The following is an 18,765-nucleotide window of genomic DNA, read 5'->3' as shown; positions in this document are numbered from 1 at the left end:
CAAAAGAGAGAAAACACCCTTTTACACAAAAGCTTTAAAAAAAAAAAAATAATAATAAAATACAAGTTTCAATACAATCAGGTCACAGGAGATACGCATCACATATCGGTTACAGAAAATGTACAGTTCAGCCAGCACTAAACCCATCTCTCCAATGAGTATTGGACAGTGTAGGTGGTTAAGAGAAGTGTTGGAAAATACTGCTTGTTCCCCAATAATAGAAGCATAGTGGTACTTTTTACCCTGCATCAGCTGCTTCAAAAGTACTTTCTCCAAAAGGAGACCATGTAGTGCTGTTACCGATTTGTCAATTTTAAAAACATAAAATTCATCAGTTCAGTTCTCATCATCCCTGGATGCTGACATATGCCTATTTGCCATGCAGAATCAGTGACGCTTGATTGGTACATGAAGGGATGCAATGTCTGATGCACAGGTTGTAACTAACAGCATGGCTTTATGGGACTATCAGGGAAAAGACTGCAGTTGAGTTTTTATCAAGTAATGAATGGTTTATAAGCTGAAAAAATCACTTGAGCTCCGGAAAGTTTTATCAGCGGATTTTTTGCTATTTAGCCCTGCACTAACTGGCAATTGCGTGGTCATGCAACACTGTACGCAAATTCAATTTGTATCTTTTTTTCACACAAATAGAGCTTTATTTTGGTGGTATTTGATCACCAAAAAAAAGTAGTATTAATTGCACTTAGTGTTACGGTAACATAAGATGATTGGGGAGATATATAAATTTACTTCGGAGTTTTTCTTGTACGGTTCACTTTTTATTTGGACTGATTTCGCACTTCGTACAACTACTGTGGGCAGGCGGCAAGCGGTTAATCTTAGCATTGGTTTTTGTATACACTGGCGAAGGAAAGAGTTGCTTTAATAAAAGCAAAACTGTTCTGAAATAAACAGGTGGTTGTTACTGCTGACTTCAATGAACTGTTATCGTGATGCAACTTTCACATTTTGTAGAGCTAAGCTTTAGCAGAGGAGAATGACTTATTCCAGGCTTTGTTTCTCATGACCGGAAATTCATGACTGCAACCTACTGGCATTTTAAGTTATTAGCAGTTTCTGAAGCAAAGGTTACATACAGGTGCGTCTCATAAAATTAGAATATCAAAAAGTTAATTTCAATAATTCAATTCAAAAAGTGGAACGCAAATATTTTATATAGATGCATTACACACAGAGTGATAGATTTCAAATATTTATTTAAATTTTTTGCATGAATTACTGCATCAATGTGGCGTGGCATGGAGGCGAACAGCCTGTGGCACTGCTGAGACGTAGAAGCCGAGGTTGCACGGATAGCGGCTTTCCACTCGTCTGCATTGTTGGGTGTTGCGTCTAAACTTACTCCTGACAATACTCCACAGATTCTCTATAGCAGCGGTTCTCAACCTGTGGGTCGCGACCCCTTTGGGGGTCGAACAACCCTTTCACAGGGGTCGCCTAAGACCATCGGAAAACACATTTCCGATGGTCTTAGGCAGGGAACCCACCGCGGCACCAGCACCTGAATGAAGAAAAAAAAAAATGGGCGCGGGCGGCCCGACAGGTATACTGCGCATGTGTTGCCGATCGGGAAAGCCCGTACACGCTCGGCTATTCTCGGGCAGACCGCGCATGCGTGGTGAAGTATTGATGCCGGGCGGCGCTATTTTTTAATGCAAGACGCCTCACCAAACGGTAAGTGAGACCCCCTCCGCAGCCCGTGCATCTCTTCAGGAGATGCAGTGCTGCGGGCATGGTAGAGGAGATTCTCCAGGAGAATCTCCTGCACCATGCCCGTGGCCCCTGCACCTCCTGCACCATGCCCGTGGCCCCTGCACCTCCTGCACCATGCCTGCGGCCCCTGCATCTCCTGCACCATGCCTGCGGCCCCTGCATCTCCTGCACCATGCCTGTGGCCCCTGCATCTCCTGCACCATGCCTGCGGCCCCTGCATCTCTTGCACCATGCCTGCGGCCCCTGCATCATGCCCACAGCCCCTGCACCATGCCCACAGCCCCTGCACCATGCCCGCAGCCCCATGCATTAATTTCTAACAATGAAAATACATCCTGCATATCAGATACAGTGCCTTGCGAAAGTATTCGGCCCCCTTGAACTTTGCGACCTTTTGCCACATTTCAGGCTTCAAACAAAGATGTAAAACTGAAGTTTTTTGTGAAGAATCAACAACAAGTGGGACACAATCATGAACTGGAACAAAATTTATTGGATATTTCAAACTTTAACCAAAAAAAAAAAAAAAAAAAAAAAACACAGAAAAATTGGGCGTGCAAAATTGTTCAGCTCCCTTAAGTTAATACTTTGTAGCGCCACCTTTTGCTGCGATTACAGCTGTAAGTCGCTTGGGGTATGTCTCTATCAGTTTTGCACATCAAGAGACTGAAATTTTTGCCCATACCTCCTTGCAAAACAGCTCGACCTCAGTGAGGTTGGATGGAGAGCGTTTGTGAACAGCAGTTTTCAGTTCTTTCCACAGATTCTTGATTGGATTCAGGTCTGGACTTTGACTTGGCCATTCTAACACCTGGATATGTTTATTTGTGAACTATTCCATTGTAGATTTTGCTTTATGTTTTGGATCATTGTCTTGTTGGAAGACAAGTCTCAGGTCTTTTGCAGACTCCCATCAGGTTTTCTTCCAGAATGGTCCTGTATTTGGCTCCATCCATCCTCCCATCAATTTTAACCATCTTCCCTGTCCCTGTTGAAGAAAAGCAGGCCCAAACCATGATGCTGCCACCACTATGTTTGACAGTGGGGATGGTGTGTTCAGGGTGTGTTCAACATAACGTTTTGCATTGTTGCCAAAAAGTTTCATTTTGGTTTCATCTGACCAGAGCACCTTCTTCCACATGTTTGGTGTGTCTCCCAGGTGGCTTGTGGTAAACTTTAAACAACACTTTTTATGGATATCTTTAAGAAATGGCTTTCTTCTTGCCACTCTTCCATAAAGGCCAGATTTGTGCAGTATACGACTGTATGATTATTGTCCTATGGACAGAGTCTCTCACCTCAGCTGTAGATCTCGGCAGTTCATCCAGAGTGATCATGGGCCTCTTGGCTGCATCTCTGATCAGTCTTCTCCTTGTATGAGCTGAAAGTTTAGAAGGACGGCCAGGTCTTCTTAGATTTGCAGTGGTCTGATACTCCTTCCATTTCAATATTATCGCTTGCACAGTGCTCCTTGGGATGTTTAAAGGTTGGGAAATCTTTTTAAAGCCGGATTTGGATACAAACTTCTCCACAAGAGTATCTTGGACCTGCCTGGTGTGTTCCTTGTTCTTCATGATGCTCTCTGCGCTTTTAACGGACCTCTGAGACTATCACAGTGCAGGTGCATTTATATGGAGACTTGATTACACACAGGTGGATTCTATTTATCATCATTAGTCATTTAGGTCAACATTGGATCATTCAGAGATCCTCACTGAACTTCTGGAGAGAGTTTGCTGCACTGAAACTAAAGAGGCTGAATAATTTTGCACGCCCAATTTTTTAGTTTTTTATTTGTTAAAGTTTGAAATATCCAATGAATTTCGTTCCACTTCATGATTGTGTCCCAAATGTTTATTCTTCACAAAAATTTACAGTTTTATATCTTTATGTTTGAAGCCTGAAATGTTGTAAAAGGTCGCAAAGTTCAAGAGGGCCGAATACTTTCGCAAGGTACTGTATTTACATTACGATTCATAACTGTAGCAAAATTACAGTTATGAAGTAGCAATGAAAATAATTTTATGGTTGAGGGTCACCACAACATGAGGAACTGTATTAAAGGGTTTAGGAGGGTTGAGGAACCACTGCTCTATAGGGTTTAGGTCAGGTGCGTTTGCTGGCCAATCAAGCACAGCGATACCATGATCATTAAACCAGGTATTGGTACTTTTGGTAGTGTGGGCAGGTGCCAAGTCCTGCTGGAAAATGAAATCAGCATCTCCATAAAGCTGGTCAGCAGAGGGAAGCATGAAATGCTCTAGAATTTCCTGGCTGTGCTGACTTTGGACTTCATAAAACACAATGGACCAACACCAGCAGATGACATGGATCCCTATATCATCACTGACTGTGAAAACTTTACACTGGACTTCGTGCAACTTGGGATTCTGTGCTTCTCCCCTCTTTCTCCAGACTCTGGGACTTTGATTTCCAAATGAAATGCAAAATTTTCCACAGTCCGTGATGATTTGAAGAGCCATGTCATTTAGTGTTGGTCCACTCTGTTTTATCAAGTCCAAAGTCAGTGCAGCCCTCTACCAGGAAATTCTAGAGCACTTCATGCTTCCCTTTGCTAACCAGCTTTATGGAGATGCTGATTTCATTTTCCAGCAGGACTTGGCACCTGACCACACTACCAAAAATACCAATACCTGGTTTAATGATCATGGATCACTATGCTTGCCTGGCCAGCAAACTCACCTGACCTAAACCCCATAGAGAATCTGTGGGGTATTGTGAAGAGGAAGATAAGACCAGTTCCAACAATGCAGACCAGCTGAAGGCCATTATCAAAGCAACCTGGGCTTCCACAACACCTCAGCAGCGCCACAGGCTAATCGCCTCCATGCTAAGCTGCACTGATGTAGTAATTCATGCAAAAGGAGCCCCGACCAAGTATTGAGTGCATACTATACAGTACATGCTTTCACTAGCTGTATCCCATATTTAAAATAAAAGAAAAATGCTTGAAATGTATCACTTTGTGTGTAACATGTTTGTATAAAAAAAAATTAGTTTCACTTTTTGAAATTAATTACTAGAATAAATGAACTTTTTGATGATAATCTAATCTTTTGAGATGCACCTGTTTGTCAAGAGCAAACGTCTATCTTTCCTACCTCGTCGGTCACAACAGACAGGTTAGGTTTACACTTGTGCGGGTGGTTGTTCCCGCAGCTGAAACCACACGCACAGAAAAAAACGCACTGCCACTCAATGCGTGTGAGAATACCATTAGTCCTAATGGGAGCCCTAGACACTGGAAACTGCACTGTACTATGCGGTTTACCTGCAGCCGCATTTTCTGAAAAGGTGAAGGTACCCTTTTCCAGTGTTTTCAGTGGATACAGCAGCAATCAATGAATGGGCTGCAATGCACAAGCAAGTCAGCTGCAGGGAAACTGCACAAGTGTGAATCTAGCCTTACAGAAGCAGACCTAAATCCAATCTTACACTTGGGCCTCTCCCCCTTGCTGCTACATACCTAAGCTAGAGAACAGAAGTGCTGAAATACTTATATAAAATCAGAATTGGCTCCCTGCTGGTGACCAGCAGGCAACTTTTTCCTGGCTACTTCCTGACTGAAGCTGTGGCTCAGGGTGAGATCTGCGTGTGGCAGAGGCATTGACCAACTTGTTCAGACTGCTGCTGTTTTGTTCAGTTAATGCATAGATCTAAACAGTCATCGGCAATACCCTGCTGGAACCCTCCATTATATAAAAGGTCTTAAAACAGACTAAAAAAAATAGTGGTTAATAGAGAGTTTAAAGATCAAGATATTCAAGTTAGTTTAGGGTTGTTTTCAAACCCACCTAAAGTGTTACTAAACCCACAAGAGTAAAATCAGTCTGTATATGCAGTAAAGCATGCTTGTTATACTCACTGTGGAACCTAAGGGGTTAATCTTCTGTACTGTGTAAAAAGGCTGTTTGGTCCTGTCTTCTCTGATCCTCCCATTCTTCGACTGACCCCAAACCATACTCCAATAGATCAGAGGCTTGGGGACAAGCTGCACATGCTTAGTTTGGTGTGAATTGCTGGAGTGTTTTTTTTTTCTTGGGGGGGGAGTATGCACGTGATCAGCACAGGGCCAATGCACTGTCCAGAAAGAGGATCAGGGGTCTTGGAGCCTCATAGGGCAGTCAGAGGAGAAAAAAAAAATCCTCATAGAAGCTTTAACTAGACACTGATAGAAGTCACAAGACTTCTATATACTGCTGATAAGAAAAAGGTATTTAGCAGTTTATATTTACTAAAACGATTGCAATTCCCTGTTCTGTGTACTGTGGGATATCAGATATAGCGAATGCAGGGTCCTAGGTTTAGTACCACTTTAAGCCAAGTAGTATTCTTTTGCAGGATTATTAGTAGCATCTCTGCTAAGCAGCCTCCAAGAAGATTAGGTAAATTGGTACTAAACCCACAACAGTAAAATCAATGTGTATATGCAGTAAAGCAGGCTGGTTATACTCACTGTGGAACCTAAGGGGTTAATCCACTGCATTGTGTAAAAAGGCTGTTAGATCCTGTCCCCTCTGATCCTCCCTCCTTCCAGAATCCCCAAACCATCTCCGGATAGTACAGAGGGTAGGGGACAAGCTGCACATGCTCAGTTAGGTGGGTATTGCTAGAGAGATTTTTTTTTCTTAGAGTATGTGGTCAGCACAGGGCCAAATCACCACTGTCCAGATAGAGGGTCAAGGTTCCTGCATGCTCATAGGACAGTCAGTGGAGAATCAAAACTTCTACAAGCTTTAGCCAGACACTGATAGAAGTCACAAGACTCCTATAACTGCTGATGAGAAAAGGGTTCTAGAATAAGCTAATGGAGCACAAATGGGCCTGCTGGATCAACTTCATCTGACAGCTGCTGGTCAACTTCCAACATTTAGATGCATTTCTGGCTGCTGTAGCAGCCTGGAGTATATATAAAATTCCCTGCTGCTGCCACCAACGTATGACATACATTGGTGGCAGCCGAGGGGTTAATATAGTCTGCTGTTTCATGGGCTACTTACAACTTCAGGGTCATCTTCATCAACCAGTAATGATTTCCCATCTTTTTTCAATTGCTTCTTCTTCTCTTTTACCTTCCAAAAAAAAAAAATACAGAGGGAACTCATAAAATTTCACATTCAGCAACTGATTTAGCCTTTTTTACACTAGTATAAGTTCAAGTCTTTTTTTCTCACACACAAAAAAAAAAAAAAAAAAAAAAAAAAATGGAACTTCAGCAATGAAACCGTGAAAAAGAAAATATAATACAACTTGTAAAATTATCCTCTACATAGTGGCTGTCCTACACCAAAACCCAGTTTACCCACTTCAGCTCAAGAAGGTTTTACCCCCTTCCTGACCAGGCCATTTTTTGCGATACGGCACTGCGTTGCTTCAACTAACAATTGGGCAATGCTGTACCCAAATAAAATTGATGTCCTTTTTTTCCCCCCACAAATATAGTTTTCTTTTGGTGGTATTTGATCACCTCTGGTTTTTATTTTTTGCGCTATAAACAAAAAAAAAAAAACAAAAAACAATTATATATATATATATATATATATATAAATATAAATAAAACTATATTTTTTAACTTTCTGTCATAAAACATATCCAATAAAAAAAAAAATAATCAAATTTCTTTATAAAATTTGTATTCTGCTACATATTTTTGGTTAAAAAAAATCCCAAAAAGCGTATTGATTGGTTTGCGCAAAATTTATAGTGTCTACAAACTATGGGATATATTTATGGACTTTTTATTTTTTTTATTATTTTAATTAGTAATGGCGGCGATCAGCGATTTTTAGTGGGACTGCGACTTTGCAGCAGACAAATCTGACACCAAGTGATACCTTTTAGGGACAAGTGACACCAAAACAGTGATCAGTGCTAAAAACAAAATGCACTGTTACTGAATCAATGACACTGGCAGGGAAGGGGTTAACATCAGGAGCGCGCAAAGGGTTGTGTGCTCCTAGGGAGTGCTTTCAAACTGCGTGGGGGATGGATTGACTGCAGGAAGAGAGAGATCCGTGTGCCTGATTGGCAGGAACACAAGATCTCTCTATTCCTGTATGACAGAAGGGTAGTCTGCCTTGTTTACATAGGCAGATCACCTTTCTGTCATTCTCCTGAACGATCGCGGATGGTCGGTCCCGCTGATTGGCTCCCACGGTGTCCAATCACAGTTAGATACAAATACCGAATGTCCCTAGAGGACTCCTGGCCTGAACCTTAAGTGTATACTTCTTAGTGACAGTGAGTTCCCTACAGAACCCTAGGACTTTAACTTCCATATAGATACAATTCAAACTCAGGGTCAGGCTAGTCTAGAGGAGTGGTTAACCCCTAAAGTTTGTCACAAACAGTTCTACCTGCCTGAAAACCCTGGAGGTGTCAGTGCTGTTCATACCTGTTATTTACATATTGCTCGAGTTTTCTGCCTCATCAATGGGTCTGTTGTGAGTGGCTGGGAAGTTTTCTGCTTGTCATGCGTTGCACTCACACTACAAAGTTGGATCATGCGAAGTTGTCAGCTTGTCATGCATTGCAATAACACTACAATGTTGGTTAATGGGGAGTTCTCCGCTTGTCGTGCGTTGCACTCACACTAAAATGTTGGATAATGTGGAATTCTCGGCTTGTTGCACTCACTACAATGCTGGATTATGTGAAGTTCTGTTTGTCATGCGTTGTACTCACGCTACAATTTTGGCTTATGTAATGTTCTCTGATTGTCATGCATTGCAACACCACTACAATGTTGGTTAATGGGGAGTTCTCTGCTTGTCGTGCGTTACACTCACACTACCATGTTGGATCATGTGGAGCTCTCCGATTGTCATATGTTGTTCTCTGCTTGTAATGCGTTGCAATAAACACTACAATATTGGATCATGGGGAGTTCTCTGCTTGTCATGTTTTGCAATAACACTACAATGTTGGATCATGGGGAGTTCTCTGCTTGTCATGCATTACACTCACACTACAAAGCAGAATCATGTGACGGTAATGTATAGTGTTCATTGTAGACTGTGAGCTGAGACCCCAGAGCACTTTCAGCTACATTGGCAGTTCCCCTTGCGTCCAGCTCCCTTCTCCTATGGTAGTCTTGATTCAAAGCCCTGCACTGCTATACAGTATATGTGCACTGCCCCCCCCCCCCCCCCTCATGAATTAAGAGGTACAATGCATCCTTACTGATGAGAGAACACTGGGTGGGAACCTATGATCAGCCCCTCACATTCTGTAAACGCCCACTGGCTACACAGGAACAGTGTCCCTCCCTGGAAGTGATGTCACTAGCCTTCAATAACCACACCCACTTGCTGCTCTTAGACTCAGAAGGAAGAGGGATTGAAGTCATGTGACAGGCACTAGACCGCAAAATAAAGGTATAAAAAAAAAAAAAAAAAAAAATGGGTTTTTTTTTTTATTTTGATTCATAAGGCTGAACTTAGCTTACATTAATGTTTGAAGGGGATAATTTAAGTATTAGGCTTTACTTTTCACTTTAAGATAAAGATCCGACTTGGCGGCAACTTCTATTAAAGTCAGATAGAGGTCGCCCTAAAGTAGTACAGGAACCTTTTCTAAAGTCCGAGCGAATTTAGTGGTGCTAATTAAGACCGCTCTCATTGACGAAAACGGTATTTCACATGTCATGCGACTTGGAGTCTCATAAGTTCGATCCCAAGTGGCGGTAGTGTGAACCAAGCTTTTTACTCGGTTGTGGCGGGACGCAATTGATATTGCAAGACCTCGTTCATTTATCAAGGTAAAATTTATAAAAAAAACAAAAAAACAATTCTGCTCCTCTTGTAAAACACTCGCAGACCAAGTTACTCACAATCCAAGGTTTTACTGTATGGGTTTCTGTGCTATTACTTGTTTCTTCTCTTCATCTGCTATGCACTGCTTGCAGAGTTGTGCCTCTTGCTCTCATATGGTCTCCACAGATGTGGCTGACCGAAAGATTTATAAAGAAATGGGAAAGTTGGCCATAAAAGTCTTCCTGACTCTCTCCTCCTCTACAGTGTTGGCTCCCTATCCCTGGCACCTAGATGACTAAAGTAGTAATGCAGTCACTAATGTAGTCAACCTGTAGCAGTGGAGACAGAGGGAGCTCATCAGGTAGCATGTTTAGCACACAGTAAAAAAGTAGACCAAAAAACTCAGAATTTAAGTTCATGCTGACAGCTTCTATGGGGCTATTTTTGAAAACCCATACTTACAATATGTTCAACATATTCTTGGCCAGCCTGAATTACATCAAGTGCCCGCTTCTTCTGTTCACCCTCCAGCAACAGTTTGTATGCCTTGTCCACCGCTGCAGCAAAGAGATATGTCAAGGAGCACTGCATGCATATTCGTTAAAGTATATTTTACAGTATGATATATATAGTTGGGGGGAGTACCGCGCTTTAAAGTGCTTAATACAACATAGATAAAATTATATACATATGTGAAAAAGTGCCAAAGTGCTTCTTAAATATAATATTCAAAAATGATGTGTCTCAATGTGTAAAATAAATACAATCCGATATAAATCCTTCAATTAATATAATAGGTGATAAAATGGACTAAACTAAAATTCATCTTAGTAGAACCAACTATATCAATACAATATATAGTGAAAAAAAATTATAAATCAGTGACCTTTTTAAAATTAAATAATGTGCTCTAAATAAGTGATATCCAATAAAGTGCTGAAGTGTCCTTAAAATAATTATATAAATATATAGTGATCAACAAAATCTTCTTTATCCAAATTTGACATGCAGGTGCTCTTTCGTGCGGTGCCCACTAGGTGTCCTAAGCGCTCACCTCACTGCTCCTTAAAAAGAGCCTTAAGTTGTATGCCTCAGTATGCTGTTCCTTCCTCCTTATTGGCATATATGTACCATTATGAATCTTCGGTTATATCTCCCTTGTATAAACAGCTATATTCCAGGGGATATATGCGGTCCTTTATATCTCCAAAAAAATCAAATTGGGCCAAACATGGTGAAGTACGTCCCATAAATTTATTTAAAAAAAAGTAAGAGTAACACTGACATTGCTTTGCGTCTTGTTTCTAGCATAACAAACCGGAAGTGACGTATCGGCAAAGGAATGTTTGTTTTGCTTTGCGTCTTGTTTCTAGCATAACAAACATTCCTTTGCCGATACGTCACTTCCGGTTTGTTATGCTAGAAACAAGACGCAAAGCAATGTCAGTGTTACTCTTACTTTTTTTTAAATAAATTTATGGGACGTACTTCACCATGTTTGGCCCAATTTGATTTTTTTGGAGATATAAAGGACCGCATATATCCCCTGGAATATAGCTGTTTATACAAGGGAGATATAACCGAAGATTCATAATGGTACATATATGCCAATAAGGAGGAAGGAACAGCATACTGAGGCATACAACTTAAGGCTCTTTTTAAGGAGCAGTGAGGTGAGCGCTTAGGACACCTAGTGGGCACCGCACGAAAGAGCACCTGCATGTCAAATTTGGATAAAGAAGATTTTGTTGATCACTATATATTTATATAATTATTTTAAGGACACTTCAGCACTTTATTGGATATCACTTATTTAGAGCACATTATTTAATTTTAAAAAGGTCACCGATTTATAATTTTTTTTCACTATATATTGTATTGATATAGTTGGTTCTACTAAGATGAATTTTAGTTTAGTCCATTTTATCACCTATTATATTAATTGAAGGATTTATATCGGATTGTATTTATTTTACACATTGAGACACATAAATTTTTGAATAATATATTTAAGAAGCACTTTGGCACTTTTTCACATATGTATATAATTTTATCTATGTTGTATTAAGCACTTTAAAGCGCGGTACTCCCCCCAACTATATTTATCTGAATTGTGTAGGTTACCAATTTTAGTACCTGCGGCATTAAAGGTGTTATATTATATTGTAGACAACAATTAGAGAGACAGCGCGAGAATTTCACCAACCCTTTATATCCATATTTTACAGTATGAACATACAGTGGGTACGGAAAGTATTCAGACCCCCTTAAATTTTTCACTCTTTGTTATATTGCAGCCATTTGCTAAAATCATTTAAGTTCATTCTTCTTCCTCATGAATGTACACATAGCACCCCATACTGACAGAAAAACACAGAATTGTTGACATTGTTTCAGATTTATTAAAAAAGAAAAACTGAAATATCACATGGTCCTAAGTATTCAGACCCTTTGCTCAGTATTTAGTAGAAGCCCCCTTTTGATCTAATACAGCCAGGAGTCTTTTTGGGAAAGATGCAACAAGTCTTTCACACCTGGATTTGGGGATCCTCTGCCATTCCTCCTTGCAGATCCTCTCCAGTTCTGTCAGGTTGGATGGTAAACGTTGGTGGACAGCCATTTTTAGGTCTCTCCAGAGATGCTCAATTGGGTTTAAGTCAGGGCTCTGGCTGGGCCATTCAAGAACAGTCACGGAGTTGTTGTGAAGCCACTCCTTCGTTATTTTAGCTGTGTGCTTAGGGTCATTGTCTTGTTGGAAGGTAAACCTTCGGCCCAGTCTGAGGTCCAGAGAACTCTGGAGGTTTTTTTCCAGGATATCCCTGTACTTGGCCGCATTCATCTTTCCCTCGATTGCAACCAGTCGTCCTGTCCCTGCAGCTGAAAAACACCCCCACAGCATGATGCTGCCACCACCATGCTTCACTGTTGGGACTGTATTGGACAGGTGATGAGCAGTGCCTGGTTTTCTCCACACATACCGCTTAGAATTAAGGCCAAAAAGTTCTATTTTGGTCTCATCAGACCAGAGAATCTTATTTCTCACCATCTTGGAGTCCTTCAGGTGTTTTTTTAGCAAACTCCATGCGGGCTTTCATGTGTCTTACACTGAGGAGAGGCTTCCGTCGGGCCACTCTGCCATAAAGCCCCGACTGGTGGAGGGCTGCAGTGATGGTTGACTTTCTACAACTTTCTCCCATCTCCTGACTGCATCTCTGGAGCTCAGCCACAGTGATCTTTGGGTTCTTCTTTACCTCTCTCACCAAGGCTCTTCTCCCCCGATAGCTCAGTTTGGCCGGACGGCCAGCTCTAGGAAGGGTTCTGGTCGTCCCAAACGTCTTCCATTTGAGGATTATGGAGGCCACTGTGCTCTTAGGAACCTTAAGTGCAGCAGAAATCTTTTTGTAACCTTGGCCAGATCTGTGCCTTGCCACAATTCTGTCTCTGAGCTCTTCAGGCAGTTCCTTTGACCTCATGATTCTCATTTGCTCTGACATGCATTGTGATCTGGAAGGTCTTATATAGACAGGTGTGTGGCTTTCCTAATCAAGTCCAATCAGTATAATCAAACACAGCTGGACTCAAATAAGGGTGTAGAACCATCTCAAGGATGATCAGAAGAAATGGAAAGCACCTGAGTTAAATATAGGAGTGTCACAGCAAAGGGTCTGAATACTTAGGACCATGTGATATTTCAGTTTTTCTTTTTTGATAAATCTGCAACAATGTCAACAATTCTGTGTTTTTCTGTCAGTATGGGGTGCTATGTGTACATTCATGAGGAAGAAGAATGAACTTAAATGATTTTAGCAAATGTCTGCAATATAACAAAGAGTGAAAAATGTAAGGGGGTCTGAATACTTTCCGTACCCACTGTACATACAAAATGCAGAGAAAATCGTGGCTGTCAGACTGCAAAAAACAGAAAAGGAAGCTGAATGTGTTGAATGAAAAACCAATACAAAGTATTTGACATTTTCTAGATCATATTATCTTTTGTTATACCAACCTGTTATAATTCTAATTTATGTTTACCTTATATGAATTTAATGTGGTTCTAAAGGCTCAAGGTTTTTTACCTTCATGCATTCTATGCCCCATCATGATCTAGCGATGTGCCTCGGCTTATTGGCCTCATTGGCTGAAACAGCAGTGGAAGCCATTGGCTGTGTATGAATGGACACACAGCAGCAGGTTGGGAGCTAGCCTGCTTGGGTGGCCCAAATGCAAACTGCTTGCTCTGGGGACACTTGGCAGGAGGGAGGAGCCAGGATCTTAAGCAGGGGGCCCAAGAAGAGGAGGATCGGAGCTGCAATGTGCAAAACCGCTGCACAGGGCAGGCAAGTATAACGTTTCTTATGAAAAAAAAAAATACATAATTACCTTTAATATATTTATTGGAACTGAAACAGTACTGTTTTATACCCATTGTTTTGCTTACTACATACAAAAAAAAAAAAAAGGGGTGCCAAAAATGAGGAATTTATAAAATGTAATGTTACCTTCAAATGCTTTCTGGGCTCTTTCTGGATCATCCTGATTCTTATCTGGATGAACCAGAATCGATAACTGTAAGGAAACAAAGATTTATTTAGGGAACTATTGTATTTAAAGGCTGTAGCTACCTACATAATTCACTTAGCATACCTTTAATTTTAAGCTCTTAAAGCTTCTATATGATTTATTACAGAAATGGGATTTTTGTTACTTACTGAAAAATCCACTTTTCTGAATGAATTGACGGACACAGCGATCCATATTCAGAACCATAAGTTATATCACCCCATACAGGAGTAGGAGACTAGGCAGAAAAAAACAACTTGGCTACGCCTGATGGGCAGTCCTAGCTGGTATACATCCCCTTCTCTGCAACAGCCTTCAGTTTAGTAACAAGCAGTATCAGAAGTATCAAAACTCCATAAAGAGGTGGGTGCTCTGTTGGCCAATGAACTCAGAGAAATGGATTTTATGGTAACAAAAATGGGAATTTTGACTTATCGTAAAATCCATTCATCTGATGTTCACTAATGGACACATCTCCTGATTCTTCTTAACCATTGAGTTATTCTGCCCCCTACAAGAGTAGGACACTAGGCAGGAAAAAGCTTGACTACGCCTATGGGCAGTCCAAGGAGATATACACCCACTCACAACTATAGGCACTCATTTTTTTAGAAGCAGTGTCAGAAGAAAGCAAACTCAGAGGGGTGGGTGCTGTGTCCGTCAATGAATATCAGAGAAGTGGATTTTATGGTAAGTCAAAAATACCATTTTCGCTTTTGTTCATTGATGGACACAGCTCCAGATTCTTCTTAACCATTGGGACGTCCCAAAGCAGTGTTAAACATGAGGGGTGGGAAAAAAAAATCTTAAAAAAAATTCCCAAGGCTAACCATAGCCAACCAGGTAACTGAACAAAACAATAAACAACTGGAGCTCACCTGAAAAACACCCTCAAAGAGGAGGAACCAGACACTTGATCAAATAGGCCTGATTCACCGTCTGTCTGATCCATCTGCAAATGGTTGCAGGAGAAGTGGACAGTACTTTTCTTGGCCCGTCCAAGATCACAAACAGTGAGTCTGACTTCGAAAAAGACTCTGCAGGTACACCCGAATCGCATGAACCACATCCAGGGCATGCAAAGCAAATTCTGTGAGATGAGCGGGTCAGGGACACAAATAAGGCAACACAAGGTCTCATTCAAATGTAAGACAGAGACCACCTTAGATAGGGACAGGCGTGGACGAAGAACCACCTTATCTTTGTCGACCCCCAAGTAGGGGTAAGACAAGATATCGCCACCAGTTACGATACCCTGCAAGCAGAGGTGATTGCCACCAAAAAAAAAAAAAAAAAAAAAACACACCTTCTGAGACAGGGGGGGATCTCCCAAATATATTTAAAGGGAAGCTTCTGGAGAACAGAGCACCAAGTTCAAAATCCTATGGCGCTAAAGGAGACCGCACTGGCGGAGTCAGGTGTCGAACCCCTTGAACGAAAGTATGCACCAAAGAATGCGTGGCCAAGGGTCGCTGAAAAGAAGACTGCAAAGCAGACCACCCGGCCCTTGATGGTACTCAAGGCCAACTTTTGCTCAACACCTCGTTGAAGGAAGGTCAAAATCCGAACAACCGAAAAGGAACAAGGGTGAACACCGTTCAACTCCACGAAATGTACACTTTCCACATATGATGGTAAATCTTTCTAGGAAGTAGACTTCCTAGCCTTCAGCATAGTGGCCGTCACAGCCAGCGATTGTAATGCAGGATGAAAGATCGGCCCTTGGGACAGCAGATCCTCCCTGAGAGGCAGCCTCCAAGGGATGTTGGCGACCAATAGCACTAGGTCGGCATACCTAGACCGGCAAGGCCAGTCCAGGGCAACCAGAATGACCGAAATCCCATCTACTTCGATCCTGCGCAGAAGAAGCTTGGGAGGAGGGAAAACATAGATCAGACGATACTGGCTCCACTGGGCCACCAGAGCGTCGGTGGTGTCCACCAGAGGATCCCACAACCTTGCCACAAACCTCAGTTACTTTCTTTTGAGCCAAGATGCCAACAGGTCCACCTCGGGAGTGCCCCACCGCAGACATAACAGGTGTGAAACACGCCTGGAAGGTATCACTCCCCTTGGTTCAACGCTTCCGACTGAGATAGCCCACCTGCCAATTTTACACACCTGGAGTGTGTACGGCAGAGAGGGCCAGAACGGAGCGTTCTACCCACTGGAGAATGCCAGATACCTCCAGAGACACCAACACACTTTGTTCCAAAATGGTGATTGACATATCCACCGCCGTGTCATTGTCCGACTGGATTTGTACCAGGAGCCCCCGGAGCCGATCGTTCCAGTGATCCAGGCACAGCGTAATCGCCCGAAGTTCCAAGACCGTGATTGGCAGTCTGGATTCTTCCAAGGTCCAACAACCCTGAGCAGGGCCCAGCCTCAGGACACCACTCCACCCGGACAGACCGGCATCTGTCGTGATCATCTGTTCAATACAAGGGGAGAAAAGACTTGCCACGCTGAAGAGTCAGGGAACAAAGCTACTAGACCAGGGGAAATCCCGTTGTGAGAGACTCTTAATGTCATCCAGGGTAGCCCCAAACAAGCGATCGCCTTGAAAGGACAAATCAGAGCTTTTTTTAGGTGTTTGTTCCGCAGACCAACACTTAAGTCACAACACATGCCAACCACCACTCCCGAAATGGAGAGCTTAGAAATCAAGGATCAAGGGAGCCGCATCCAGAGAGGCCTAACAGTCAAATTGCAGCCCCTTGACTACCAACTCAACAAAGGCGGAGGGTTCTGCTCACCTCCCAGACGATGGCGCAAAAGTTTAGCCCACTCACATTCTGTGACACTAGGGCATTGGCCAGGATCGGCCGTAGTGCCGAGCCAGCAATAGAGAACATATTGCAGGCCACAGACACTGCCTTTATGTCCAGCTGGATCTTTAAAAAGGCCAGGGATTCCTCTACTGGGATCATGGTTGCTTTATTTAACCTGGAGACAGGAGGGTCCACCACTGGTGGAACAGTCCACTTCTTCAGAAGTGACACTTCAAAGGGTTACCAAATGTTTAGGAACCACAAAGGGACGTTTTGGGCGCTCCCAATCTTTGTAGACAAACTTGTCAAAATAGGGATAATGAAACACTTGCCTTGCAAGACAGCCCCCTCTGCAGTCCCCTCACCTGCATCTTTCATCTTCAAAGTCTTCTGCGCGGATGTAATCAGGGAATTATCCAGCGCCTTCTCGTGCACCGCTGCAGTTGTGGAGGAATCATCCCTACTATCTGACAAATCAGGAAGCGTGGCTACAAACCCCAGAGGATGTGCCACGCCCATGGCGATAGAACTAGATCCAGGATCTGACAGGACAGATGAGGCAGGGGAGGGCGCTTACTGCTAGCAAAGGCCACCTCCTACTGGGAAACAAAGGACTCCAGGATCGCCGTCAGTGCATCAATAGAAGGCTGGGACCCTGAGGAACCTGCTGCCTCTGAGAGGGGGCCAGGTGGGAAAACATGCTCTGGAGACTCCACGAGTGAAAAGGGAGAACCCACCAGCAAAATGTGTCTTGCACCGCCAGGGGACTCACCTAACCAGAGGCACCGCACCCGCTTACTATCACAGGGTTACCCTGAGACAAGGCAGCCCGCAACCTGCAGCAGAGAGAGGGAGGGACCCCACCAGGACTCACCACCCCACTGGAGGAGTGCTGGTCTGCACTAGATGGATCCACGTGCGTCAAGGGGATAAAGTAAACCCAGGAGTCAACACCAGGGGAAAGAGGAGGGGGCACCACAACAATATTCACAGCCCTAAAGGTTCCACTGTCATGGTTGCCACTCCTGTGAACGCCGGACCAACCAACCAAAAATGGCTGCCAGACTACACAAACATGGCCGCTGGGAGAGAAACAGGCCCCAGAAGCATGGCGTTGACTACAGGAAAATAGACTCGTAGGCGCCCCATGTGGAGGCTCCTAGGGACCTGGAAAAACATCCCTGGAGCCTAGGCCACCACTCTGCTGCGAGAGGGGACCCAGGCTGCAATCCCAGCAACATGGGCAGCACCCACCCCATCAGGGAATTCCACTCTGCCAGCGGCGTGTCCGACTTTATGCCCCCCCACCAGTACAGTGTAGTACACAACACCAACTTTCACCACTATCCCACCGCGCTACCCCGTATGTAACCTTGCAAGTCATTTAACTTGCAGGCCACACCCCCTGGGGCTATGTCACGCCCGAACTAGCACTGGTCTGGGCACGCTCGATGGCCAGAATGGGGGGGGGGGGGGGGTCACTGGATCTAGCTATCCAGCCCTTCGTCATCCCGGCAGTTGATTGGAGATCACACAGGAAAAAAAACACCAGGAGAAATTACATTTAAAGAGAAAAACGCCAGAACCAAAGATCCCAGTGGGGAGCTAGGTCCTTACTCCTGAACTAGGCAGAAAAAAAAAAAAAACTGAAGGCCTATAGCAGAGAGGGGGATGTATACCAGCTAGGACTGCCCATAGGCGCAGCCAAGTTGTTTTTTCTTCCTAGTGTCCTCCTCCTGTAGGGGGAGATATAACCCTATGGTTCTGAATATGGAGCGCCGTGTCCGTCAATAAAACAAAAGAGAAAAAATGATGCTTGAAATTAAAAGTACAGAAAAAAAAAACATGAGATTTTTTACTTGCCTGTAAAATCCTTTTTTTGCGCACAGTACAGAACACCAGATCTTAGTGTTATATGC

The 18,765-nt window shown here is 43.1% G+C and overlaps 1 protein-coding gene across 2 annotated transcripts in view; it reads right to left on the bottom strand.

The window, feature by feature from the left end:
- The window catches only part of DNAJC8 (DnaJ heat shock protein family (Hsp40) member C8), a 45,236-nt gene that overhangs the window by 12,955 nt on the left and 13,516 nt on the right, over positions 1 to 18,765 (bottom strand). For both annotated transcript variants that reach the window (XM_082247774.1, XM_082247775.1), the window contains exons 4-6: positions 14,012 to 14,078; positions 9,975 to 10,069; positions 6,759 to 6,830 (exon numbers count right to left, since the gene is read on the bottom strand). In XM_082247774.1, coding sequence (XP_082103900.1) covers positions 6,759 to 6,830; positions 9,975 to 10,069; positions 14,012 to 14,078 — 234 coding nt within the window. The remainder of the gene's footprint in view (positions 1 to 6,758; positions 6,831 to 9,974; positions 10,070 to 14,011; positions 14,079 to 18,765) is intronic.

This window comes from Pelophylax lessonae (assembly GCF_965119305.1).
Source record: "Pelophylax lessonae genome assembly, chromosome: 2".
Taxonomy (NCBI): Eukaryota; Metazoa; Chordata; class Amphibia; order Anura; family Ranidae; genus Pelophylax; species Pelophylax lessonae.
The sequence above is the reverse complement of the archived record's forward strand: the minus strand, read 5'-3'. Positions and strand labels throughout refer to the sequence as shown.